The sequence below is a fragment of the Sebastes umbrosus genome, chromosome 5, assembly GCF_015220745.1.
Source record: "Sebastes umbrosus isolate fSebUmb1 chromosome 5, fSebUmb1.pri, whole genome shotgun sequence".
Lineage (NCBI taxonomy): Eukaryota > Metazoa > Chordata > Actinopteri > Perciformes > Sebastidae > Sebastes > Sebastes umbrosus.
Genome location: NC_051273.1, coordinates 13,344,325 through 13,368,702, shown reverse-complemented (window position 1 = coordinate 13,368,702; position 24,378 = coordinate 13,344,325). Strand labels below are relative to the sequence as shown.

Below are 24,378 nucleotides of genomic sequence, written 5' to 3'. Positions count from 1 at the left end.
GCAGCATGTTGACCCATTTCTTGTGCTATGAAGTACAGCTGTCATTTATTACTGATGTGAAACTCTTCAGCTGTCATCGTAGATTGAGGACTGTAATGAGTCTTTCCCCCGTGTGTGTGTGTGTGTGTGTGTGTGTGTGTGTGTATATGCTATACATGCCTATCTGTGTTCATGTGTGATGTTTTGAATGTAGAAGCTAGAGAGAGAAGACAGAGAAAGGAGAGAGAGAGGAAGGTTGACACAGAGAGAGAGAGAGAGAAGGGGATTAGGAGGACCTGGGCACAGATGGCTCTGGGAGGCAGATGTCCCCGCTGAGCTGTTCAGGGTAGTCCCTGCCAGCTCAGAAACGGTAACAGAAGTATGCAGAGCAAATAGGCTACCTCAGAACGGGTGGCTAGATTTGGGAAAGCAGATGCTAAAAAATGCGTTCCATGCTCGGAAATGTCACCAGAACCACTACATCGCGGGAAAACAGCAAGCCTCTGAAGAATTGTGTGAAAGTTAAGTTTAAATCCTCCGAAACATGCACAAAAAATGGGGAAAAAACATTTTGGATGCAATCGTCTTGACTGAATTCTTGTGTTTGTCTTTTGGGCAATTCAGCAAAAAAACTAAAAAAACACACTTGTCTTTTGAAAAATGTCCAATAGCACAACACTATACATGTTTTGGCATTATGGCTTCTTACAAATAAATGCAGTAGAGCATTAGGTTTTCCCAATGGTCTGGGATTATAAACCCTGCACCTAATACTGGTTGTAATGACACAGTAGCACAGTAATGAAACATTTCTTAAGTTGTGTGGCAAGAGACGCGCATGTGGCCAGCTGCTCTACAGTAGATCAGCTCTCTCTTATAGTCACCAGTCTGTCAACACATTGAGGCGCTCTTTATAATCTGACAAGCTTTCACTCTCACATCTGATTGTACTACTGTTGGAGGTTTTGTGGTCTACTTTCTCTGGCTATACATTACCGACTGTTGTGATTGATTGTTTTTCCCTTCACCTCTTGAACTCCAGACGTCCAGATGTTCGAGTTTCTTACCTTGTGCTTTCTGTTGCCCTCCGTTCAGAATAGACCTTGTGTGGACAGGGGTTGGGTTGGGGGGGTGTGGCGTGGGGGGGATTACTACCAAATAAAAGTTTCTGATCTTTTGTCTTGTGTTAGTGGAATAACAATTTCAGAACCAATCGGCTATCGGTCTGATGACAGATAAGCCTCTGGGGGCAAGGGGCTATATATTTCTGCGGTTTCAGATCCAGGCCAAAAATTCCTGTTCCGTCCAGTCCGATTAGCAACTTGAGATACGACTGGATTTTATCACAAGTTACCAGTTTACAAACTAATTATAAACCAATAACAAGCTAAATCATTATCAGATGATAGCTGCTGTGTTCCGCCTCTTTCCACACGGACTACGGACTCTGCATATTTTTAATAATTAATTGATTAGTTGATCAACAGAAAATGAATCAGCAAATTTAATGATTGACTTTGGTTTTCTAGTTCCAGCGTCTCAATTAATGACAACTTGCTCCTTTTCTTTATCTTACATTGTATTAAACTAAGAAGGGACGAACCGATCCAACTTTTTCAGTCCTGATACCGATAGCAATACCTGGGCTTTGAGTATCAACCGATACCGAGTACTGATCCGATACTAGTGTTTAATTAATAAGCTGTATGCCTCACTGTGTGGAAGTGACTGGGATCATTCTTTTATGTGTAAGGCAACATCAGGCTTGACTTAAACATTGCTTTCCTAACTTTGTAAAACAAAATGTGACCAATACATACATAGATATACATTTATGTAATTGTTCTTTATTATTAAAATAATAAATTGTACACCTGCAACTTTGTAAAAAATCTTCAAAATTAACAGGAATTAAAATCCAAGTGTAAACCTTTTTAATGCAGCAACAAACAACTTATACAGACATAAAAAAATCAGTATATAATGTATATAGTATGCAAACATAGAATTGAATTGAATAGATCTACTATTTTCTGACATTTTATACACCAAAGGATTAATTGACCGATCGAGAAAATAATCAACAGATAATTTATAACAAAAATAATCATTGGATTGGCCCCAGACATGGAGGAAAGAAAACCCATAATATGTTATCTAATGCATTGTTTCTGTACACACATTATACCATATTTGAAATGAAATGAAGCATAATTAAAAGGCTCCCAGGGCCCAGGCAATATTATCGCACTCCGAACTCCATGTGTGCTTGTCTGGGGTTTGTCAACCACCCACGGTTTCCTCAGTTTGATCTCTGGGTCTTTAATACACAGCAGAAATGCAGTTATATGCCATATTTATATTCTCCTATCCTTTCCTTCCTTCCCAGTTATTGCCTATAATCTCCCCTCCCTTCTTTCCATAGGGGAGGAATTAGACAGACATGTATTCATGGTGAATGTCAAATGCCAGTCAGTCATTACAGGCTCACAATTGGTGCATTAATAAGACATTGCAAAAGCTGTGAATGCCTCTCACTGTTTTTTGGTGGACAGCCGTTGAGTTTCAAGGATGACCCAAATGTGCTTCTCCGTGAGACGTGTTTTATAACTTTCCTAAAAGAATTTGCTAAATTGTCAGTCCCTCTTCACGCTGGAACCACAGGGAGGTGGCAGTGTGCAGCGTCGCACCATCAGTTATGAAGGACAAGGTAATTTGATTTTGGAGATACATTGTTGGTGGTGCCTGCATCCACAAGTAATTACAGTCACCTGACAGACACCTTAAGGGACAAGGCAGGGTGTTTTTAAGTTATCTATTGTATGGCCCTCTTCCATATTAGTGAGTGATACATACAGTATAGAGCTTTCCACCAGGAGTCCTTAACCCCTTAAAACTCCGACGGCCCGCAGGCTGAGTTTTCAAGCTATCAAGTACTGCTAGCTTATCAGGAAGATCGCTTAATAACGCTGTAAAGTTAGGCTAAATTTTGGCGAGGAAAAACGGGCATGGCGATTTTGAAAGGGGTCCCTTGACCTCTGACCTCAAGATATGTGAATGAAAATGGGTTGTATGGGTACCCACGAATCTCCCCTTTACATACATGCAGTATAAACGTGTTATTTTCATCTATACTAAAATGGTGTATCTGAAGATTTCTGCATACTGGGGTCCCTAAACAGTCTTGAATTACATAAATTGGGTTTCACTGTAAAGCTGAGACTCTTGTGGATCCAATGAGCCCAACTGTATTCATGTTTGATGATGTTAAACTCCATAGTAGCCATTTCATTGTGGTGAGACCATTTTTTTTAAACATGACCTCACTGTATAAAATGACCTGTGGTGACCTCTAGGATAATCACAGCCTCGTGAAACTTTACAGCCACAAATTAGAGACCTAGATCATTCTGGATGGATGACGTTCCTAGCTATATTGACAATAAGGGGGTTTTTGAGCAGTTTCCAGAACAGAAATGCTCGCCATCCAATCGTCAAAAAAAGCAAATCTTGTATAAATCTCTGAATGTCAAATGTTTTTTAAACCAAATCACAGCATGATTTTTTCTATGGTGTTCTTCAAGGTCTTGGTGTCTTGATGTGGTATTTCGGAGGGATTATTGATCATTTTTATCAAAACTCAAATGGTAAAAGATGGTTACATTTTGCACCAAATCTTTGTAACAAATGGTATCAACCCCAAAATTGCTGCACCAATTTATGAGACATAAGTGAGCATGAGAATGGCCATTACAAACTTATATCATCATGTTCTAAACCTTTATACACTTTCACAATTTATTTTAAATGATTAATTCATTTATTGATTCATTTTTATTTGTTATTAATGACTAGAACAACTTAACACACGGTGCTGAGCTGCATCTGTAATTAATCTTCAGGTTCTCAGCTTTCAGATGATGCACACCACTTCTATGTGGCATCTACAGTTGACTATTTATCTACTCCTGAACATCCCCTATCCCTCTAAAAAAGAGGGTGGAATGGTAAGGGGTTAAAGATGATCTATTATGCTTTTGTGCCTTTTCCCTTTCCTTTAGTGTGTTATATAGTTTTTTGTGCCTGTAAAAGGTCTGCAGAGTTACAAAGCCCAAAGTCCTCGCCACAGAAACACTGCTCCTGAACTGCCTCAAACGCCTTGCTTGAAGTCCTGCCTTTTCTTTACGTATTGTGGTGATATCACCGAGTAACATTTGCACAATACCTGCCTAGCGGCTAGTTTGGCACGCCCTCAAACAAAACAAGTTGGAGTGCAGCTGGAGTAGAGTCCAAAGAGTTTGTTTCGGTTGAACAGAGCATTTCCGACAGAGGGTGAAAAGAGGTCCTGCAGCACAGCCGGTATGAGAAAAGTAAAGTGTTTCTTCAACATTTAAAGCATGTAAACATGTTCTAGTAGAAACCTGAAAATGAGCGTAATAGGTCCTCTTTAAGGCTGTGTTACAAATAAATCACAGGGTTAACGGCCTGTTAATCACAGGGGTAAAGGCCTGATTACTCTATTTTCAATAACAGCTCTCCATTGACACTTCAAGGTAGTGTTAGCCTCAGTAACCGATGGAAGTCTAGTATTATTATTGAAAGCAGGATGATTTGAAAAGACACAATTGATGGCCATTGATACTCCCTCCTAGCTCTACTCGGACATTGAGTGCTCACTCTCACTCGGTAGCAGAGAAGGTCGGATTACTTTTGAAACATTTTAAGTGCCTCTGTGAAATTAGAAAAAGCTTGGTACAATGAAGCGGATTGTATTATTCAAGAAGTCAAACTGTGCCTGCTTTGCACCGCAGGATGCCCGCAGCCAACTAAAATAACTGCAGTGATTTAAAATGTGTCTTAAGCCTGCAGCGTATTTCAGTTTCATGAAAGAAACACAGACTCATCCATCTTGTAAGTGTTTATCACTGTGAGTCATTGCTACAGGAAGTTCAGATGAGAACTGTTTACCAGTCAAATCTTTTCAGGCGCTGTTTTTCTCCTGTCTTTTTGTTCGGATCCTTTTTAAGATGGCTGGATGTTAGAAAAGTAAACGCTATTTAAGCATAGGTGCTGGAGTAATTCTCACAGTTATCTTTATGTAGTGGTTGTGACTCAATAGTACTGATTTTGTGGTCCAATAGAAGTGCTATGTGACTGTGCTATTGAATGACTGTAGAGTTTGCCGTAGGAAATAGATTCCCAGACAATATTCTGTTTGTTTAACAAGTAATGACGCAGTCGACTGCTTAAATGTTTGATCTGTGCTTTGTCTAGCCGGGTTTTGAATGTGTCATCTAACAGTATCCGAGTGTGCAGTGGACTCAGTTTTGATGTGAATGTATCACACAGAGCTCATTCACATATTTATAAGGGGGAATTGTCTGGGGTGGAAAAAATGCTGGCCCATTATGCCTCAGCAAAAGCTACTCTCTATCCTCCCTCAGAATTCCAGCTCTCAACTTTTTTATTCAGCCACTAATTTGTGAGCCTCATTCATTTTCTATTCACTGGAAGTTAAATTCATTCAGTCAACGTCAAAGAATCAATATTGTGTATTAATCCAGAGATTACTCATGTAGAGCTTTGAATGATTTTCTGTACATGAATTAGTTCTCGGTGGGAAGACCGGTGCTGATTTATGTGCTCAAATTTAAGATAAACAGCTCGTGAAATCTTGCACGTGAAGGGTGCAAGTGAGGGGAAAGCCTCTCACTATTGTTCACACATGAGAGATGACATTTTTTCCTAGTTACATATCATGGATGGCTTTGACTCAGCTGCTTCCACGCATGTGAAACAAGACAAAACCATTCAACCAAAGCCATTCAAGCACGGGTCACTTCATTTGTATGCACCACTGGCAGGGAGGAGGGCAGGTGCACCTTGAGGGGACCCAAAGCTGGAGGGGACATGTTGATGCTGTACCGGGTTTGTTGTAATAACTTGCTGCGGTAACAACAGAGTGGGGACATTGGTTTTATATGTAGTCTGACAATTTCTTGCTTCTCCCTCAGTCAAAGGCTCCATCTCAGTGGCAGTTCAGACAAAAATGATACTGAAGTGAAAAAGAAAAGAATTCACAATAGATCAACTTCAAAGTCTCCACACTTGAAGCGAGATTTTGGAGTTTTCTATCAGCGAGGAGACAGTTTTTATACTGTTCTCTGTGTCTGTGATGTTAGGTGTTGGTTTCAGCATCGGGTCTGTGTGGATTATAGCTGGCAGGCTTCAGATGTGTCCCTCTGGCCACAGTCGACAGGATTATTTTAGGGATTAAGAGCCTGGTGCTCTGTACCTTGGTTGCACAGCACTACAGTGTATGTCCTCATTCTCCCTCATTCTCTGCAACAACTCAACACCCCACCCCTAAAATACCCGGCAACCAGACACAAACCTGCACCTGTGCTTAGGGGACAAAGGAGCTACACCCAAAAAATTATTTGAATTAGGAATGGATTTGACATTTAAAGCAGCAGTGGGTAGAATTGGAGCAAATAAGGTCACTATATCCTGACAGTAGTGCATGAGACAGGTAATCTGAAAAAAAGTCATGTGCCTCTGTGTCTTTCGGTGCTCCTAATTGCGTCTGCAAGATTTCCCAGACTGGAGGAAAACAACCAATCAGAGCCGAGCTGGAGCCTGCTGTCTCTGAGCAGCTGTCAATCACTCAAACTCCGATCAAACGGTCAAACTAGGCAGCGCTGATCAAATATGAAACAATATTCTGCTACTGTAATGCCTATTTCTCGCCTCAAATGTTTCCAGAAACATCTTGTAATGTAAGAAAGTTTGTGACCCGGCAGCCATGTTGAGATCTGTTGAGGAAATACCAAGCACCGCCCACCAGTCGGAGCAAACTTTCTCATTTTACAGCTAAACAGTTCACTACAAGATGCTTTTGAAAACATTTGAGGTGAGAAATAGGCATTACAGTAACAGAATATTGATTCATATTGATCAGCGCTGCCTAGTTTGACCGTTTGATTGGAGTTTGCGAGTGATTGACAGCTACCTCTGTTGAATGAACAGCCAATAGGAATGTCCTCTCTGAAATGACCTGTGATTGGCCAAAGTCTCCAGTCACGGGCTAGATTTTCTAAAGCCTGAAAACAGAGCCATGAGGAGGTGCAGAAGTCTAGTTATCTATCAGAACACTAAAATTACAATATATTATATTATATTATAAATATTCTGCTTACTACAGGTTTAAGAAGCTAGTTGCCAGTTAGTTTTCTGTCAATAAATTTGTACTTTCCCTCAGTACAAAATGTATTCAGGGCTCTATTTTAATCACGCAATGCAGCACAAAGTGGTAGGTCTTGGGGCGCACAGACTGTGAAGGCATCTCCAAGCCCACCTGCTATTTTGGTTCATGTATGTCTGGCAGGGGAATTTAATTCTGCCACATCATTGTTCTCATCGCTCATGAAACAACAGAGCCAATCGCAGGGACACATGATCACGGTAGCTCAATAACAGAGGAATGGGCTTCTCTGGGAATCCAGGTTGTTGTCTGTGTAGTGGACATAATGGCACTGTGCTCTGGCGCGGCATTTCTCAAATCAGAGGCTGCAGATTTATCAACATATCTGCTCTGCTGCTTTTCAGATGGCTGCAGGGATTTAATGAACTGAAGGAGAAGCTTTTCATACACAATAAAGCAGCTGCGGACAACAGATACTGTAACAATCACAGACGTGATTCTTCCACGTTTTTAGTTTCCTCTTGTTGATAAAATTTCTAAAGTGGCAGCAGACTGACGTTCACGACTCATTCTCTGCCAAAATACCAACAACTCGCTTTGCGCTGCCTCATTTAAACGAGCCTCCATCCTTTTAGTGCCTCTCATCCCACCTGTGCATCGTGCGCTGGGCCTCAAAATACCACACAGACTGGCAACGCCGGGCTGCTTGCGCTGGTCGTTGTGTTGAAAATAGCGCCCTTTATGTATTGTATTTTTTGCCCGATACTGAGATTAAGGCTGTTTAGTAGTTTGCTCTATGCTTATATTATGATTTGACTGTTTTCCACAGTAATGTCAGTTGATTAACAGAAAATTAATTTGCAATATGTTTTATAATAAATGAATTGCTTAAAGGGAACAGTGTGTAACAATTAGGGGAATCTATTCACAGAAATGGAATATAATGAGAAGAGGAAGTATGTTTTCTTTAGTGTATAATCACCTGATAATAACAATTGTTGTGTTTTCGTTACCTTAGAATGAGCCGTTTATATCTACAAAGGGAGTGGGTCCTCTCCACGGAGTCCGCCATGTTGCACCGCCCTGTTTCTACAGTAGCCCAGAACGGACAAACCAAACTCTATTAACTTTTCCTGCTTGGGCTGGAGCCGATAGCGTCACTCGCTCCCGTCGCTGCCGCTCTCTCTCTTGCTTCACCACTCACTTCCCACCTACACACACACACTCTACGCACTGGCTCTGCTGCAAATGGCTCCAGAGAGGGCCATTCATGTTTTCACGTCTACTACTGTATAGCTCTCCAACACGCTTGGCACACAGGAGAGGCTTTCAGTTGGTTGCAATCTCCTCACTTCACTGCTAGATATCGCCAGATCCTACACACTGGACCATGCTGTAGTCTTTTATGACAGTAATCTGACTATCTCTGTTTTTTGGACTGTTGTAACTAATGTAACTAATGAAGCAAAAGTACCTTAGCAATCTAAAAAAGAAAAACCTCTCTGACTTCACAGGTGAAAAGACCTGGGGTTTTCACACACTGATGACACCTAGCCACCTTTCACTAGCGCTTCATCATCCAGTCAGTCAGTGTGAAATGCATTTTCTCATTTGAGGATTCATAGGACAGTTGAGCTCTGCTGAGGGCACTGAGTCGTTGTAAAGGTTGTAGAGCTTACAGCGTCATCACAGCATCTCTCTCTTTATGTGGGAAACTGCTAAAATGGAATGAAACATGCGTCCCTGACTTTGCGATTAAAGGCTTTTCCTCTTACATTTTTATGGCTCTATCACAGCCTCTCATTATACTCTTCAAAACACTTATTTCATTCATGCCGGTTAAGTGGGTGCCGCTATTAACAGAAACACAAAAGCGTTGTCTTTAAGCAGATGTTCCACTACAGTGATTCTGTGCACCACTTACTTTCTGATGTGCTCCAGTTCAACACTGACTGCAAACTGAAATATTCCAGGTGGTCTTCTCAGTGGCTGAAGCTTGATTTATACTTCAGTGAATAAGTGTCATTCAACATGCCACGGGACAGAAATGATACCGACTGTTTTGATAGATTTGAGTGTCGAGTGTTGCTTTTTTTTTTTGAACGATCACAGATGTGATCATCTGTGTCAGACAAGCTGGGATTGGAAGTGAGATTTTTCCGATTGTTCTTGCAGAAGAAATTGACCTTTAGTATGCTTAAAATGCCAATTAAATGTAGCTGTAATCTTTTTTTAAAAGTGACCCAATAATATGCAGAAGTTAAAGCTGCACTGATCAATAATGTTATTAATAATGGATTAAGACTTCATGTAGTGTGAAATTGCTCAGTTGTAGTGACAAACTAAGGACTTCAGCTCATTGTTTTGGTTTTAGGGCCTAGAAACTTTGTTGTTTTGGTTCAGTTTGCACCGCTTTATCAACCCTTTGGCTTTTAGGATGCTAATTCTGCTCCATGTCTGCTGGATATTCGCAACAACTTTATAAAATATTATTATAATAAATATTATTGCTGCTTTATTCTAGATTAAAGGTGCTCTACACGATATTCCGAACATTAATATAGCAGCAAACAACTATTTGCTATGTAAAGATATAGAGGAATAATGTCTACCTGAGCAGAGAATGAAGTCGCTCTCCCTCTGTGTGTGTTGTAATCCGAGCTTCTCCGTGCTCTGTTGATATAGCCAGGCCGGCCACGCGTGCTTTTAGTGCATGTTCGTGCATCCGAGCGTGCCCCACTGGCTAGCTCACAGCCGCCACTCTGCACTGCTCTCATGCAACGGTCACAGCTGATACCGACGAGGAATGTGACAGTGAGGACATTTTCCCACCAGTTAATAAACTCGCTTACTTTGGTCTTTACCGTTGGATGGCTGTGTGTCTGGCCTCTCCCGTCGAGCTTTAGCTGTGGGGCCCGGAGGTTTCCACCCGCCGCTGCTCCACCGCGCACACCGGCTGTGACCGCTCCGTCCTCCTCACGGCGATTTACTCATTAACGTTATGGTTCCCTTATAGCATGGGGTTTAAATCTGAAGTATTGCCAAATAGGCGCTTTTGCTTTTTGCTTCGACACCAAATCCTCCACCATCTTCTTGTCTGTTAACTCTGTCTCGTCCCGTGACATAAATCTGACTCCTGTTACTCTGAGCTGAGATTCCGTACGGAGCAGACACTTTCACTTTCAGTTTGTAGTATCCGTTGTCAGACTATGTATTGATAACATGGCGCTGATATGCCAAAATTAACTAAATGGGTTTTATTTCGTAATGTAATCGGTGTATGCCCGACCACCGTGTAACACCGGCAACACCGACTACCGCGGCAAGCCTAATACGACGGCATTGTTGTGGAAGCGTAGCACCCACCCCATCCCTCAGGTAAACATTGTTAGCTCTGTCGGCACTTTTTCCGTTGTTTCCACTGTTAGCACCGTTAGCTGCAAGGAGCCGGCTCAGCCGTCCCCATGTTGAGAGCCGTGCGGAGCCCCAATCTCATATTTGAATGTGCATGGCTTGCAGTTTAAATGTCCTGTGTGTTTATTATATAACTGTTACATAACAAGAAATCTCAGACTACAGCGGGACTCATCCAGAAGTGATTCATTTCTTCTGCCAAATATAGAGAAAAAAACTGCTGAATGTGAACTACTAGACTGTGAAACACTGAAATATGTTTGCAAGACGAGATCTGTGGCGTCGGTTCCAGGAAGAATATTTACAGGAGGAATCTAGTAAACAATTTTTATAAAGAAAACAAATGATAATCTGGGTCAGAATAATGCCCGAGTGTTAATTATGGCATCCGATCAAAGAGCTTGAATGAGTTTGGCTAAACGGATTACAATCTGCATCTCTTACCAGCTGCCATACTGTAATTAATGGTTTGTCATCATGCTCCATTCATGTGAGGTGCTCAAACACCAGCTTATCACTTTCCTTTTTTTTTTACACATTGTGCGTAATCACTGGGGTTTGAATTGAACTCTGTTATTTGTGAGCCAAATTACCAAAAAAAAGAAGCTTGTAATGAGCCTGTTTCCTCTGCAGTCACTCGTCAGAAGCCGGGATAAATAAAAGTATCAATTAGTGCATGTTTTAGATGTCAAAGCTGCTTCGGAGTAGATGCTCTGAGGTCTGTGGAATAATTACCTCAGCTTTGTCTAAACCATGGGAAGTCTGTATCCTGGTGGGTTCCTAGAGAAAAGGGGCTTGATGAAAGCACAGCCCATCTTAGGTGTTCGCAATGTTGTGCTGCTATGCCTGATTGAGGGGAGGAACAAGGGGACGTGTGGCAGAAGAAAGAGCTAGCTCATGTTTTCCAGTTTATACTCAAGGTTTAAGTGCATGATGTTTGTAATGTCTTTTCATGGCATACTCCAAAATGACTTTGGACAGAAAGTGTCAAAGCGTGGAATGAAAGATGAAAAGAATATATTTTTTTCCTTTAAAAGAAATTGGAAAAACAACACAAACCTACTGAAGCCAACTACTTAAAATATCTTAAAAAACAAAGGATTATAATCACTGAAATCCTTGGCATTAAGCAGAATCTGTTCCGCGGTTTATTTGTAAAAATGGCAAGCAGGTAAACATCCCAGCTAAATTATCTTGGTGATGACACACCTCTCCATCTAGTAAAAAACAAGCAGGATGAGGAGTTATTTAAAGGGGAATAAAAGTGACTTCACAATAACATGCAGGGAAAAAGTAAACCATGAATCTCCAGTGTTTGGTGATCCCATGACAGACCTGACTTCAGGGTGTATACATGCATGCATGCGTTCTGTTTGCAGCCCATAATACGCCACACCGGGTTGTCAAACTGGTGCCAGACTTGTGATGACTTCCAATGTAGTTCCTGTTCCTATAAGATAGCAGCAACAAAGGAGTCAGCCACAGAAAACAACAACACCTTAGACAATGTGCTAATGTAAAAATGGCCTGTTTTGACACGGCTTTGTGAGGAGGTGTACAGATACGGGCATCTGTACGACTCCTTGGTGTGAGATTACAAAGACAGTGAGATAACAGTAATAATTTTGGGAAGGAGAGTGCAAAGACACTCAGCAGTGATAAGCAAGCTGCAAAAACAGGGAAAGAATATTAAGGACTGATTCATCAAATACGAAGGAAAATGTCAAGAGTCCAAGTAGAGATGCTGGCCGGGTGAAGTGTCCTCCCACCATACGTCTCGCACTACGGTTTTGTTAATCCCAAATCTATCCTTGAAAGGTGGCTGTTAAAGGTTTTTAGTTTTCTTCTTCTTCATAGACAGCAGCAGCTGTGTATATAACCAGATACAGATAATACAGATAATTTTACAAGCTGTAAAAACCCCATCACCATTGAAGCACATTGTAACCGACAGATGACCACAGCTTCTGATCTCTTTTTTGAAGGAGTTAACTTTTTTTAACAGCCACCTTTCAAGCCTGCCTGGAGTGAATATTTGATTCTGAAAGCACAATTTTGGGTGAGAAAACAGAGAAATCAATATAGCGGCTACACTGGAGAAAAGATATATTTTTTTATGGTTACCCTGTTTTACAATGATATAATGATGAAAGGCTGGCAAGTTGTTGACAAGCTGTTCATCATCAGTTGTTGTGGGCTGAGCACAGGTGCATTAATGTTCAGGCCTTAAGCCGGCGCTCTCAGCGGTCCCACAAAAGAGTGTTAAATTATTAGTCACCGAAGGCCTGCGATCGTTGAGGTAGGTAGCGAGCTTTAAATCTGTTTCCCTCATAGGCAGAAAATGCATTTAAAATTAGCCTTATTTATGTGATTTTAATACATTTTTACATAGGTCAAGATATCTGAGAGCTAAATTTGCACTTGGCTTTTTTATTGTCACAAAAAAAAGGAAAGAAAGGAGGTAAGCTTGCCTTGAGGCTCCTTCTGTAAATCTTGCCTTCAGGCCAGGAACAGCACGGCTCAGGTGGTCAATGGGCTAACTAACTGACTGTTCCGTGTGGACTTTGCAAAAGACGTGGACTTCTCTCTTGTGTTGTTTTTATTACTCTCCATTCTCCATTGTTTGCCACTTATTTGTCACAATACCTCTAGGGCAGAGCCCTCTCTAAGGGGAGACCAGCCTGGACTGGACCATTGTCCTCTACCCGCTTTCCTGACTGACACTTTCTTGGCATCGCGGGTAAAGAGCTTTGTGGTTAGTGCCAAACTGATTTCCTCGGTGGCTTTGCTACTGGTGCTGGCAGTCTGCATGGCGTGGTGACAACAGCTAAAGAGACAAACTTGATTGTCTCTTTCCCTACTCATTATTACAGTATTTGTCACAGAATATGATGCGATTTCTGAAGTCCAAACAGTGCTGGAGTGATGAGTAAAACAGCTGCCTTCTGACAATGGTGACCCCAGCTTCATCACAATTTACTGACCCTTTGTCTGAGCAATTAGCTTTCAGAAGTAAATTGCGTTGAGCTCCGTAATGGTCACACAGGAATCAGAGTCTGGTCCTAGAATACAGCCTCTTTAGAGCAGGGGGTGTTTGATTATGTGTGGCCGGACTGAAGGCCTCCATTGAAAAACTATGTGCAGATACATCCAGGAGTTGTAATTCTCAAGAAAAAAATATATATATATTTGTACTATGTATTTACAGTCCACAGGATCCTATTCTGTATTTCATTTCTTTTTCACCTTTGGTTGGATGCATCCTCTCTTTTGTCCACCCTATACACCACATAAGTAGTTTTCAGTGGCCACTGTACTCACGGTGCATGATACCTTTTAACAGACTTTATGTGTTCTAAGACGCAGGTCTAAGGTCTTTATATTCCGTTACTTAACTTAAGAACCAAGCTTTTCAGGGCTCTGAAAGGTGAACATCCCGATTACAATGACATGGTAGTAGAGAAAGTGGAGCTAAGTCGTTTCTTACATTGTACTCACAGGGGTCGGATGCAAGAAACTCTGTTAAAGGAACAGTGTGTAACATTTCGGGGGCTCTATTAGCAGAAATGGAATATAATATTCATAACTATGTTTTCATTAGTGTATAATCACCTGAAAATAAGAATTGTCGTGTTTTTGTTAGCTTAGAATGAGCCCTTCATATCTACTGTAATGGACATTTTCATATGTTCTGTAAACACCTTATATAACTGCCCTTCAGATAACCTCATGCAGGTGTCAGATAGTTGTTCTTCTTGGAACTTGTTTCTATGGTTGCTGAACTACAGGATGCAGCAGTTTAGAGAAGTCACACCTCACGGAGTGAGATGTAGGTGAAAAGAGGAGCACCGGCTACGCTGTCTATCTCTTAACCATATCCTGTCTTAACAGGTTGTGGTTAAGACAAGTCCCTTTGCAAAGGCTTGTAATAAACAGAGAAAGACACCTTAGTCTCAAAGGTCTGTATTTCAGTTTTCCATCACACTACTTAGGAAGCGGGTCCTGTTCACAGAGTCCGCCATGTCGCCCCGTCATGTTGCATCTACGGTAGCCTTTCACGTGTTTTACATTACCTGAAGGCCACCGTCAGCAGCTCACGTTACCGCAGTCTTGGAAAGGGAGGAGTGAGCGGAGGGGTCATCAGTTGGTTGCAATTTGCAACCACACCACTAGATACAGCTAAATCCTACACACTGTACCTTTCAATGTTGAAGAGTAAAACTATTTTTTTAATATAAATCTCAAACGTTGTGAAGCCATAAATGTGAGTAGATACACTCTAAACGCTTGAATATAGATCCTTGTCTGCTAAACAAGACATTTGACTTGTCAATGAAAAGAATGATAAAGAAGTGCTCTTTCACCGAATGTCTTTGCCCATTTAGAAGATCGAACAACAACAGAGCAGCCATCCGTATATGCACAACTATTACTCATGGCTCTGGCTATTTTAGTCTGGAGTCAAATCGAGTTTTAAAGCAGCTATAACAGGTTGAGTCACACAGGTGCTGAGATTTCTGTCTTTTATGAGTCACTTTCTGGCACATTATATATTTGTTCCTATAAATAAAATTTGATACTTCCTTTGGTCCGTATGCTCTCTGGTCTTGCATTAAAAAAAAACAATATCAGGCGAACGTTTTCAGGATGTTTGGTTATATTCATTAAACCTCAGAACGTGTTTTTGGGAGAAATTACGAACACACACGGCTGCGCTAACGGTGAAAATTAAACTTTATTACTCCTTACAACCTTGAGAAACGCAGCGCAGACCAGATCCACTCCTTCTGTTCTTACCTTTCACAATAAAAGCCCTAGAAATATAACATTCACAGGCGAGTATTTCGCATTTTTGTGTCGTTTATTCATCATCTATTCCCCGATCTGAAAGGCTTTTACTCATTTCTTCAGATCTAACTGAAGTGTCTCTTGTCCCTGTAGGTGCTACCTATTGGATGGGATCTCTAAAGGAGCCTGGCTGAACCGCTCGAGCATCATATTCGCAGGGAACGACAAGTGGTCGGTGGACCCACGTGTGTCCATCGTGTCCAGCGTCGGAGACAAACATGAGTACAGCCTTCAGATACAGAAAGTGGACGTATCTGACGACGGCCAGTACACATGCTCCATTCAGAGCGAGCGCAACCCAAGGCCAAAGCTTCTCAACCTAATTGTAAAAGGTGCGTATAGAGAATCCTTTGTGTTCTGTACAGGCACTTGTCCGTGTGTATGTGTGCTTTTCTTTGTATGGGTGTATATATGTGGCATGCTCTCTCATGTTTGATGAGTGGGTGCGGTATGTTGATGAATAATTGCTTTTATTGTCTTTATTTATGTCCTCCTCTGCCTTATTTTAATCTAACATCTTGTTACTTATTACAAGGATCATTTAGCCAACAGTCTTTCCGTAGCGAATGCGACAATGTCTTGTGTTGTCCATGTATCTAATGGTCACAGGTGTATTTGGCACCATCTGTGCTGCAGAAATATGCCTGTCATTATCTCATATTTGGAGTAAGAACAAGAGGTTGAGCTATTTTCTGTACAAAATCTTTTCAGCAGAGAACTTTCTTCTGTGGAGGCAGACTGACATTGCGGGGTACATGTTGTGCCTGTGGGCTACGCAACACAAAGTGGAGAAAGTAGAAGCTTGTTGGTTTAAATGACTGGAGGCAGACTATGTAGCTTTAATCAAGCCTCCCTGGGTTTTTGTCACAGCAGGTAACGAATAAGATGTGTTTTAAGACTCTTAAATTAATTTTTTATAGTTATTGATGTGCCGCGTGTGCCATTGCTTTGGCGTTAAAGCTTTGAATTCCGGCCTTTAACATAGTGAAAGTGCCATTGAGCTCTTGAATGGCCGTCCAAATTGGGCCTCATCTTGCGGATCTCCGTGTCTAACAAGGTCAATAGGTGTATTTGTGTTTTTATGGGACATTAAGGAGGCTGTTGTGGGCACAGAGAGTTAATTGACGACAGCATCCTAATTGTTGGGGTAATAGGGCGGCGGCTGAGTTTGTATGCTGATTCCTCACGCTGTCGATTAGCGGCAAGAAAACAACCTCACTGAAAATCCATCTTCCAAGTGCCATGTTCTATTTCTTTAATAGGCTGATGCAAAGATTTACGGCGTGCACGGTCCACTTGGCTCAGCATAGGTTGGAATATTAATGATGTTATCAGACAACCGTGTCAAATGAAAACACACTTTTCTTTACCTTCTGTTTTTTAATTTCTGCATTTATTTCACAATATAGTGTGATGACCTGCAGTCGCTGCCCACTGTTAACACCCTGAGCAGGTATCCGATGTATTACAAGTGCATACCAAATTATTCTCATTCTGTTCAGGCCGTGGTTAGGATTTCAAAGGAACATAATGTTGGAATATGCATACTTTCACACCGGCAGCACGGTATTAATAGAAGAGTTAAGGGTCAGACACACTGCTTGTACAAGTGTGAGCTGTGCGATATGTGAAATGCGCAAGTGGAAACAGCTCTCCAGCTGGTATTGCTGTTATAACATATGGATTGAGCTTATAGGAAAATCATTTTTAGGGGTGTGATCAGTTTGTTTTTGTTTGGTCTGAAACATAATTTAAAGTATTTTGTTCTGTCTTCATCTGCACTGCTCTGGTACAAAACACCAGAGGATGTCATATCAATTCACAAACAACCTGGACAGTGTGTTTAGTAAACTGTCATCCTGTGAGGTTGCGGATTTCACTGGGGACGAACAGAATAGTCAAAACAAATCATCATTTACCTTCTCAGGTGTTCGTACCTGTGCAGAAAACATCAACAAATAGCACATATGAGCAATAACCCAGGAAGCCGTGTGCCCTCAGCTCACTTTGTTATTCCGTATTTTCTAAGCTGCTGGCTATCATATGTCAACATCCATCTTCTCGCACTACTTACAAAACTGAGTGGGTGTAGGGGTGCTGCTGTGGTTTGGTGTGAACGAATCACTGTGTTTGTTTAGTTGTCTATTAAACTGGAAGGAACATGGCTAATGATAAGAGCGCAACTCACCTCGCTCCCCGTGGTGAGGTGAGGTTAACAAGCCTGTCCCATTATCAGAGGGTCACAGAATTAAAACCCTCTGTAATGTGGAAGCATCCCTGACTAAGACGCTGAACGTTTACCGGCTCACTTAGATACACATTAGCTCGGTGCCTAAAATGCAATGCTCTATCAGCACTTGTCAACGTGTCAGAGCACCACGGTCTTTGCAGTTACAGCGGCCGTCCCATAGCTGAGAGGTCACAGGGTCAATCTCCTCCACTGCCAATGTGTCCATCACAATGTCTTGTTAAAGATCCCTCAAGCAAGCAGCCCTTCCTTTTGCACTGCACTTTTTCCTTTCTCTAGTTTTTCCAGAACTCTATTTTCTGCTCTTTTTGTAGGGAAGCCGTTTTGAAACATTACATGGACAAAGTAACGTTAGAACAAAGATCAATCAAGGAGAATGTCTGTGATAAACAGAGGCAGAGCACTGGGATCATATCAGCACTTGGCAACAACAGATACCTGAGTTTAGGGACCAGGAGAGGAAAAGTCATAACGCGCTGGATTCGGAAAGTGTGTGTGAGACGCTGTACATTACATTTATTTAATTTGGGGCGGCTGTAGCTCAATGAGTAGTGCGGGTCGTCCTTTAACCGCAAGGTTGGCGGTGTCCCGCTCCTACTGTCTGCATGTCGAAGTGTCCTTGAGCGGGACACTGAACCCCTAATTGCTCCCTGGACGCTTTACAGCAGCCCACTGCCACTAAGGATGGGTTAAATGCAGAGGTCATATTTCATGTATGTTACCTGTGTATATATATATATGAAAATTCAAATGAAGCTTAAGTTAAATGACACAAGACAACTTCACCGCTAATTTCTGCTCTGAGCGCCGTCAATCTCTCTGTGTTGTTCAACCACACACTCGCTACGCGCACATTACCCTACTCATACCAGCAACGTAATATTTAAACATGTGGATTGTACTTAAACCCGGCCTATGGTAGTAGGCCTACTGCGAGCATCAAAGGTTGGGCGTGGAGCATTTTTTGTTTTCTTCGCCTACTCTTATTCGCAATGCGGGACAGGGGCGTAAAGTGGTGGGGAGCAATGGCACCTTTGACCCTGTACTTCTGGCGTCCTTGCTGATTGTGAACCACAAATCTGTGTTAAAATCATAGAAATAAAAAAAAAGAAACCTCACTGTTAAAAAAAAAAATAAGAATCCACCGATCAGTTACCAGTTTCTTACCGTCTGAGCATCTATCTTGTGCAGACGAGACCCTGTATTTATAGAGACTAAATGCCTTTGCTGCAACATATTTGTGTCATTATATTTCATCACCGGACTTTCAGAGGACAGCTTTTACTACTGTCTTACTTAAGTTTCATGTTTGTTATAGGAATTTCCCATCAAGTTCAAGTTCAAGTTTACCTTTAAGTGTATTAAATACAATACACAGTGATACATTTCACAATGTAGCGAGTTGCCATAAAACAACACCATCTTGGATCTGTCATTACTAGTGTTCACAGTGCACATAATCTCTGACTCAATTCAGTTTCTTATTATATGACATTTGTTTTGTATAATATGGTGATTTGGGATATTATTTATTTAATGTTCAGATACATTTTCAACATACATGAATATAACCGTAATTATAACATCTGGGAGCCACTCAAACAACCACCTGTGGAGACTCACTACATTCATCAACATCACTGTCCTAGGATGTATCAGTCAACAGAATTGGCTATATGATGCCCCATCCATGTGCACTTGCTTGTTTCCTGTAACTATTGTGCTCCAGCTGTCAACATTGCCTCATTCTCCTTCTGTTAAAACATTGGAGCTCTTTCCGGACGTACAGTCAGAGAGTGAGTGGACTGTGGAGTGGCTGAGTTACAATTAATGACATTCACACTGACAGTCAGCAGAGCTAATATCACTTTACCTCTGCTTCGGCGTCATTTTAGAGGAGCACCGCGCCTCTAAGTATACGTGTGATAAACCGTAGTCAGCTGCTTGGCAGGCAGTAATGATCACTACAGGACCACCATGTTTTTGTAGATGTTGTCTTTCTGAAGTACATTCTGTAATGGGAATCTTACCAGGGGTGTTTAGGGTCATGGCAGCTCCTCACCACCGGCCATATGGCCACAATCAAACCGAAGCTAATGTGCCAGCTGTCAGCTTTATAATACGTTTTGCGATGCCCAGAATTCCTGATGGATGTGACCTAGTGGCTAAGATTTGGCAGCGGTCTGACCTACAAATACCAATTGTTGCTCCACAGTTCACAAATCTAACATGTTGGTAATTACAGTCAGAGGTGCCACTTATACTCTGAGACAGGCGTTTATATTCCACAGAAAACAGCTTTATTTGGTTAAATAAAGCTTAAAAATAACACTTTGTTTTGTAACACCTGACAAACAGTACAGCTTCATAACACATTTACCACCAAGAATGTTGAAGCCAAGAAAACAAAAATATCATAAAGTGACAACAACAGAAACAGTCACTGATATGATGCTTGGATAATATAACAGTATGAAAACTAAGACCCCTTTACACCTGGCATTACAATGTGTTTTAGGTGATCGGATTGCAATCGGATAGCGCTTGACCACATGAAAACACATTCAAACTTTATAGCAATCATCATATACATACAGGTACCTACGTTACCGCAAATTTGAACTCTGCATTTAACCCATCCTAAGCATGTGGGCTGCTGTAAAGCATCTGGGGAGCAACTTGGGGTTCAGTGTCTCGCTCAAGGACATTTCGACATGCCGACAGTAGGAGCCGGGGATTGAACTGCCAACCTTGTGGTTTAAGGACGACCTCTCTACCCACTGAGCTTTCCCCTTTCCCCTTTTCCCCCTTTCTCTTCCTATTTATTTTTTTAAACCATGAAACTACAGATGTAAATGCATCCAACATGCATTAAGGACAGATTGTGATCCGATCGGCCAAACTTCGGCAGGTGGTCAGGGACCATTGAGGTTTATTGTGACCACATTGAACACAAATGTAAATGTAACTGCATTTTCATTCCACATACGACAACTACATGGGCGGAAATACGTAATGCTAGGGCGGTTCTAAGTACCATGTGTTTGGCTCCGGAGCCGCGGTAGTAATCAAAGCTTCAGAGCTTCAGCCATATGGCGGGGAGTAGGCTCAACCTGCAGCACGTTCCTCCGGTCACTGCACCGCCGTGCAGAGAGATCCCCGCAGCCGCCACCGCTCTGTCTGCGCTCAGCGTCTCCTCTCCTCATCCCTCTGTGTGTGCGAGTGTTGACGTACCTCAAAGTCACCTTTGCGGGCCCTCTCTCCCTAAACAGCGGCGTTTTGAAGCGGATCAACGCATTATGCACTAAGGATGTGACGGTGAGGAACTTTTCCCACCGGTGTTACAGATTACACCGGACGTTTTGCGAGAAAAGATGACGCTCAATATGTGTAGCGCGCTTACTTTGATCTTTAACGTTGGATGGCTGTGTGTCTGGCCTCTCCGGTCCAGTTTTCGCCATGAGGCTGCAAGTTTCCACCCAGCGCTGCTGTGCACCGCCGTGCACACCGGCTGCGACCGCTCCGTCCTCCGCACAGTGATTGCCTCATTAACGTTATGGTTCCCTTATAGCATTGGGTTTTAAATCCGAAATATTGTCAAATAGGCGCTTTTGCTTTTCGCTTTGACCCCAAATCCTCCGCCGTTGTCTTGTCTGTCAACTCTCTCTCGTCCCGTTTATGAAATCTGACTCCTGCTACTCTGTGTTGAGACTCTTTACAAAGCAGACACATTCTCTTTCAGTTTGTAGCGTCCGTCATCAAAACTATGTATTGATAACACAGTGCTGATACGTCAAAATGAACTAAATGGGTTTTATTTCTATAAAAAAAGTTAAATGACAGTGGGCAAGTAATGTAATGGTGTATGCCCGACCACCGTGTCACACCTGTAACAACGACTACCGCGGCAAGCCTATTACACACCGTCTCAAGTCTGTGTGTCCAGAGGCTTCTGCTCAGCCCTTTCAGACAGAGCGATCGGATCTCAATCTGATCTGTGGACACTGGAGACACATATTAAAACCAGGTGTAAATGTAATCAGGTAAGGTTATCTAGATACAATCTGGATACGAGACGCATTTTAATGCCAGGTGTAAAGGGGGTCGAAGTTGAACATAAAGAGTTCCATTTGCTTTGTACTTGTTACTTTTAGTGTTATCATCTATGAGCAAAGCTCGATGATGTTATGATTATGTTATCTCAATCTGCTACTGTGGAGTCATCAGGCAAATGGGTCGCCAGCCGTTGAGACAGAGGTGTGTATCAGAGTGTGAGCTGGAGGCAGGAAGTGTGTCGAAGTACAGATGACTCACTCCAGCTGAGAAATGCCTACGGTCTCGTCTCTGACGGGGTTCTCAAGGTGGTTAAAAACTTGGTTTGTTATATTGCCAACCCCCTCTCATTCCTTTATTTCATGTACAGCTATGTGTGTGCCGTTATGGCACCACCATAACTTCACACCATATTGTACTTTTGTTTATCTGCTTTGTCAAAACTCTGTGTGTTTGTGAATCATTACCTGTCACTGTGCGACACTTGTGTACACATGCTTAAGCCCACTCATGGAGAACAGAGGGATTTCTTTACAGATGAGATGTAGCGAGGGAGCCGCTCTGTCATGTTGCACAGGCTTCTGGGAGCATGCTGTTTTTTCATCTGCTGAAAGGAGAGGGAAGAAAAAAAGCCAGACACTTTAATCTGGGCTTTTCAGTCCAAGCATACAACATTTATTAATGCTGCAACACGAATGTTACAGTTGAAGTAAAAGGATTTCATGGCATTTGATTTTTTTTGGCACTTGTGCTTTGCTAGACAGTGCACCGTGAGGAGTAACAGAAAATGGGAGCAAGAAGGGATTACTGTATATGTATGTATATGTATGGGAATATGCAGAGGTCTCAACCCATTTCAGGTGCATGGTAGGGTCCTTGAACAGCTCATCCTCCGAGCAATTATGCTTATATCTGTGTCAGCAGTGCTGGGCGGCTTTCTTGTGTTTAGTCTGGTTATTACAGTTCAGCCAACACATATATTTCTGTATTTTTTACCAGTGTTTGGGGACAGAATAGAAGAAAGCTAAAAGATTTTCCGTTTTTTTAGGGAAAGCCATCATTTATTTTACTGATGGAGATGGAAGTGTACTTGGCACTTAGCTTTATAAATCCCTAAGTTCATACATTTCTGATCAGTGATGACTTAGTGGTTCAGGAACCAACTGAAAGTTCGAAAACTTTTTTTATGTAATCGTGCTACACCATTGTTAAAGTCACTTTCCATGCATGTTTGCCTTTATTTTGTCCTCTCTGTATCAGCAAAAACCTCTTAACTATTAATGGCAATGGGAAGTAGCCATTCATTTTGCCATTGGGACCACAAATATTTCTTCCTAATCACATCCCAAGGGGTTTCACCTTACCCGAACATTACAAGAGTTCTACAGCAACAGGAATTTCTAGTTATCATCACACTTCTTAACACATGAATTGCATGCTGCTGCATTAGAGGCAGGAGGTTAGATACGGCTGTGCCCGCTCACTCATCTCTCAGAATCATTTAATCTCTGCGTGACATTTATCCCCCTCAGAGACCTTGTGTCACCTCAACAAATTAGACGTTTGCATCTGTGCCTCCCCCCCGCATTGCCATTACACAGTGCCGGAGAGAAGTGAGAAAATTGTGGAATTCAAAACACACTATTTTTTTCTTTTTTTTCTTGTTGCAAATGGAATAAATCTGAAGCTCTGGTGGAGAAAAATAAAAGCAATGCAATACAGTAGGTGAGAGTCAGTATGATACACCAGCAGAAACAGAGAAACCTATTTATAAATGTTCCGTATTAGGGCTGGTCCCTCTTAGTCGATTAGTCGATTTATCGGTCGTTTTGGTCTCAGTTGACTAAGATGTCTTTAATTGATTAGTTGTTTCGGTCTAGTCGACTAAGATTTCTTTAGTTGATTAGTTGTTTCGGTCTAGTCGACTAAAATTTCTTTAGTCGATTAGTTGCTTTGGTCTAGTCGACTAAGATTTCTTAAATTGATTAGTTTTTTCGGTCTTAGTCGACTAAGATTTCTTAAATTGATTAGTTGTTTCGGTCTTAGTTGACTAAGATTTCTTTAATCGATTAGTTGTTTCGGTCTTAGATTAAGGTTTCTTTAGGCAATTATTTGTTTTGGCCTTAGTCGACCAAGATGTCTTTCATCGATTAGTTGTTTTGGTCTTAGTCGACTAAGATGTCTTTAGTCGATTAGTTGTTTTGGTCTTAGTCGACTAAGATGTCATTAGTTGAGAGTTGTTTTGGTCTTAGTCGACTAAGATGTCTTTAGTTGATTAGTTGTTTTGGTCTTAGTCGACTAAGATGTCTTTAGTTGATTAGTTGTTTTGGTCTTAGTCGACTAAGATGTCTTTAGTCGATTAGTTGTTTTGGTCTTAGTCGACTAAGATGTCTTTAGTTGATTAGCTGTGTTGTTCTTAGTCGACTAAGATGTCTTTAGTCGATTAGTTGTTTTGGTCTTAGTCGACTAAGATGTCTTTAGTTGATTAGTTGTGTTGTTTTTAGTCGACTAAGATGTCTTTAGTTGATTAGTTGTTTTGGTCTTAGTCGACTAAGATGTCATTAGTTGAGAGTTGTTTTGGTCTTAGTCGACTAAGATGTCTTTAGTTGATTAGTTGTTTTGGTCTTAGTCG

At 41.6% G+C, this 24,378-nt stretch overlaps 1 protein-coding gene across 2 annotated transcripts in view; it reads left to right on the top strand.

The window, feature by feature from the left end:
* negr1 (neuronal growth regulator 1) overlaps positions 1-24,378 on the top strand; it is a 167,264-nt gene that overhangs the window by 33,859 nt on the left and 109,027 nt on the right. For both annotated transcript variants that reach the window (XM_037769190.1, XM_037769189.1), the window contains exon 2: positions 15,539-15,777. In XM_037769190.1, coding sequence (XP_037625118.1) covers positions 15,539-15,777 — 239 coding nt within the window. The remainder of the gene's footprint in view (positions 1-15,538; positions 15,778-24,378) is intronic.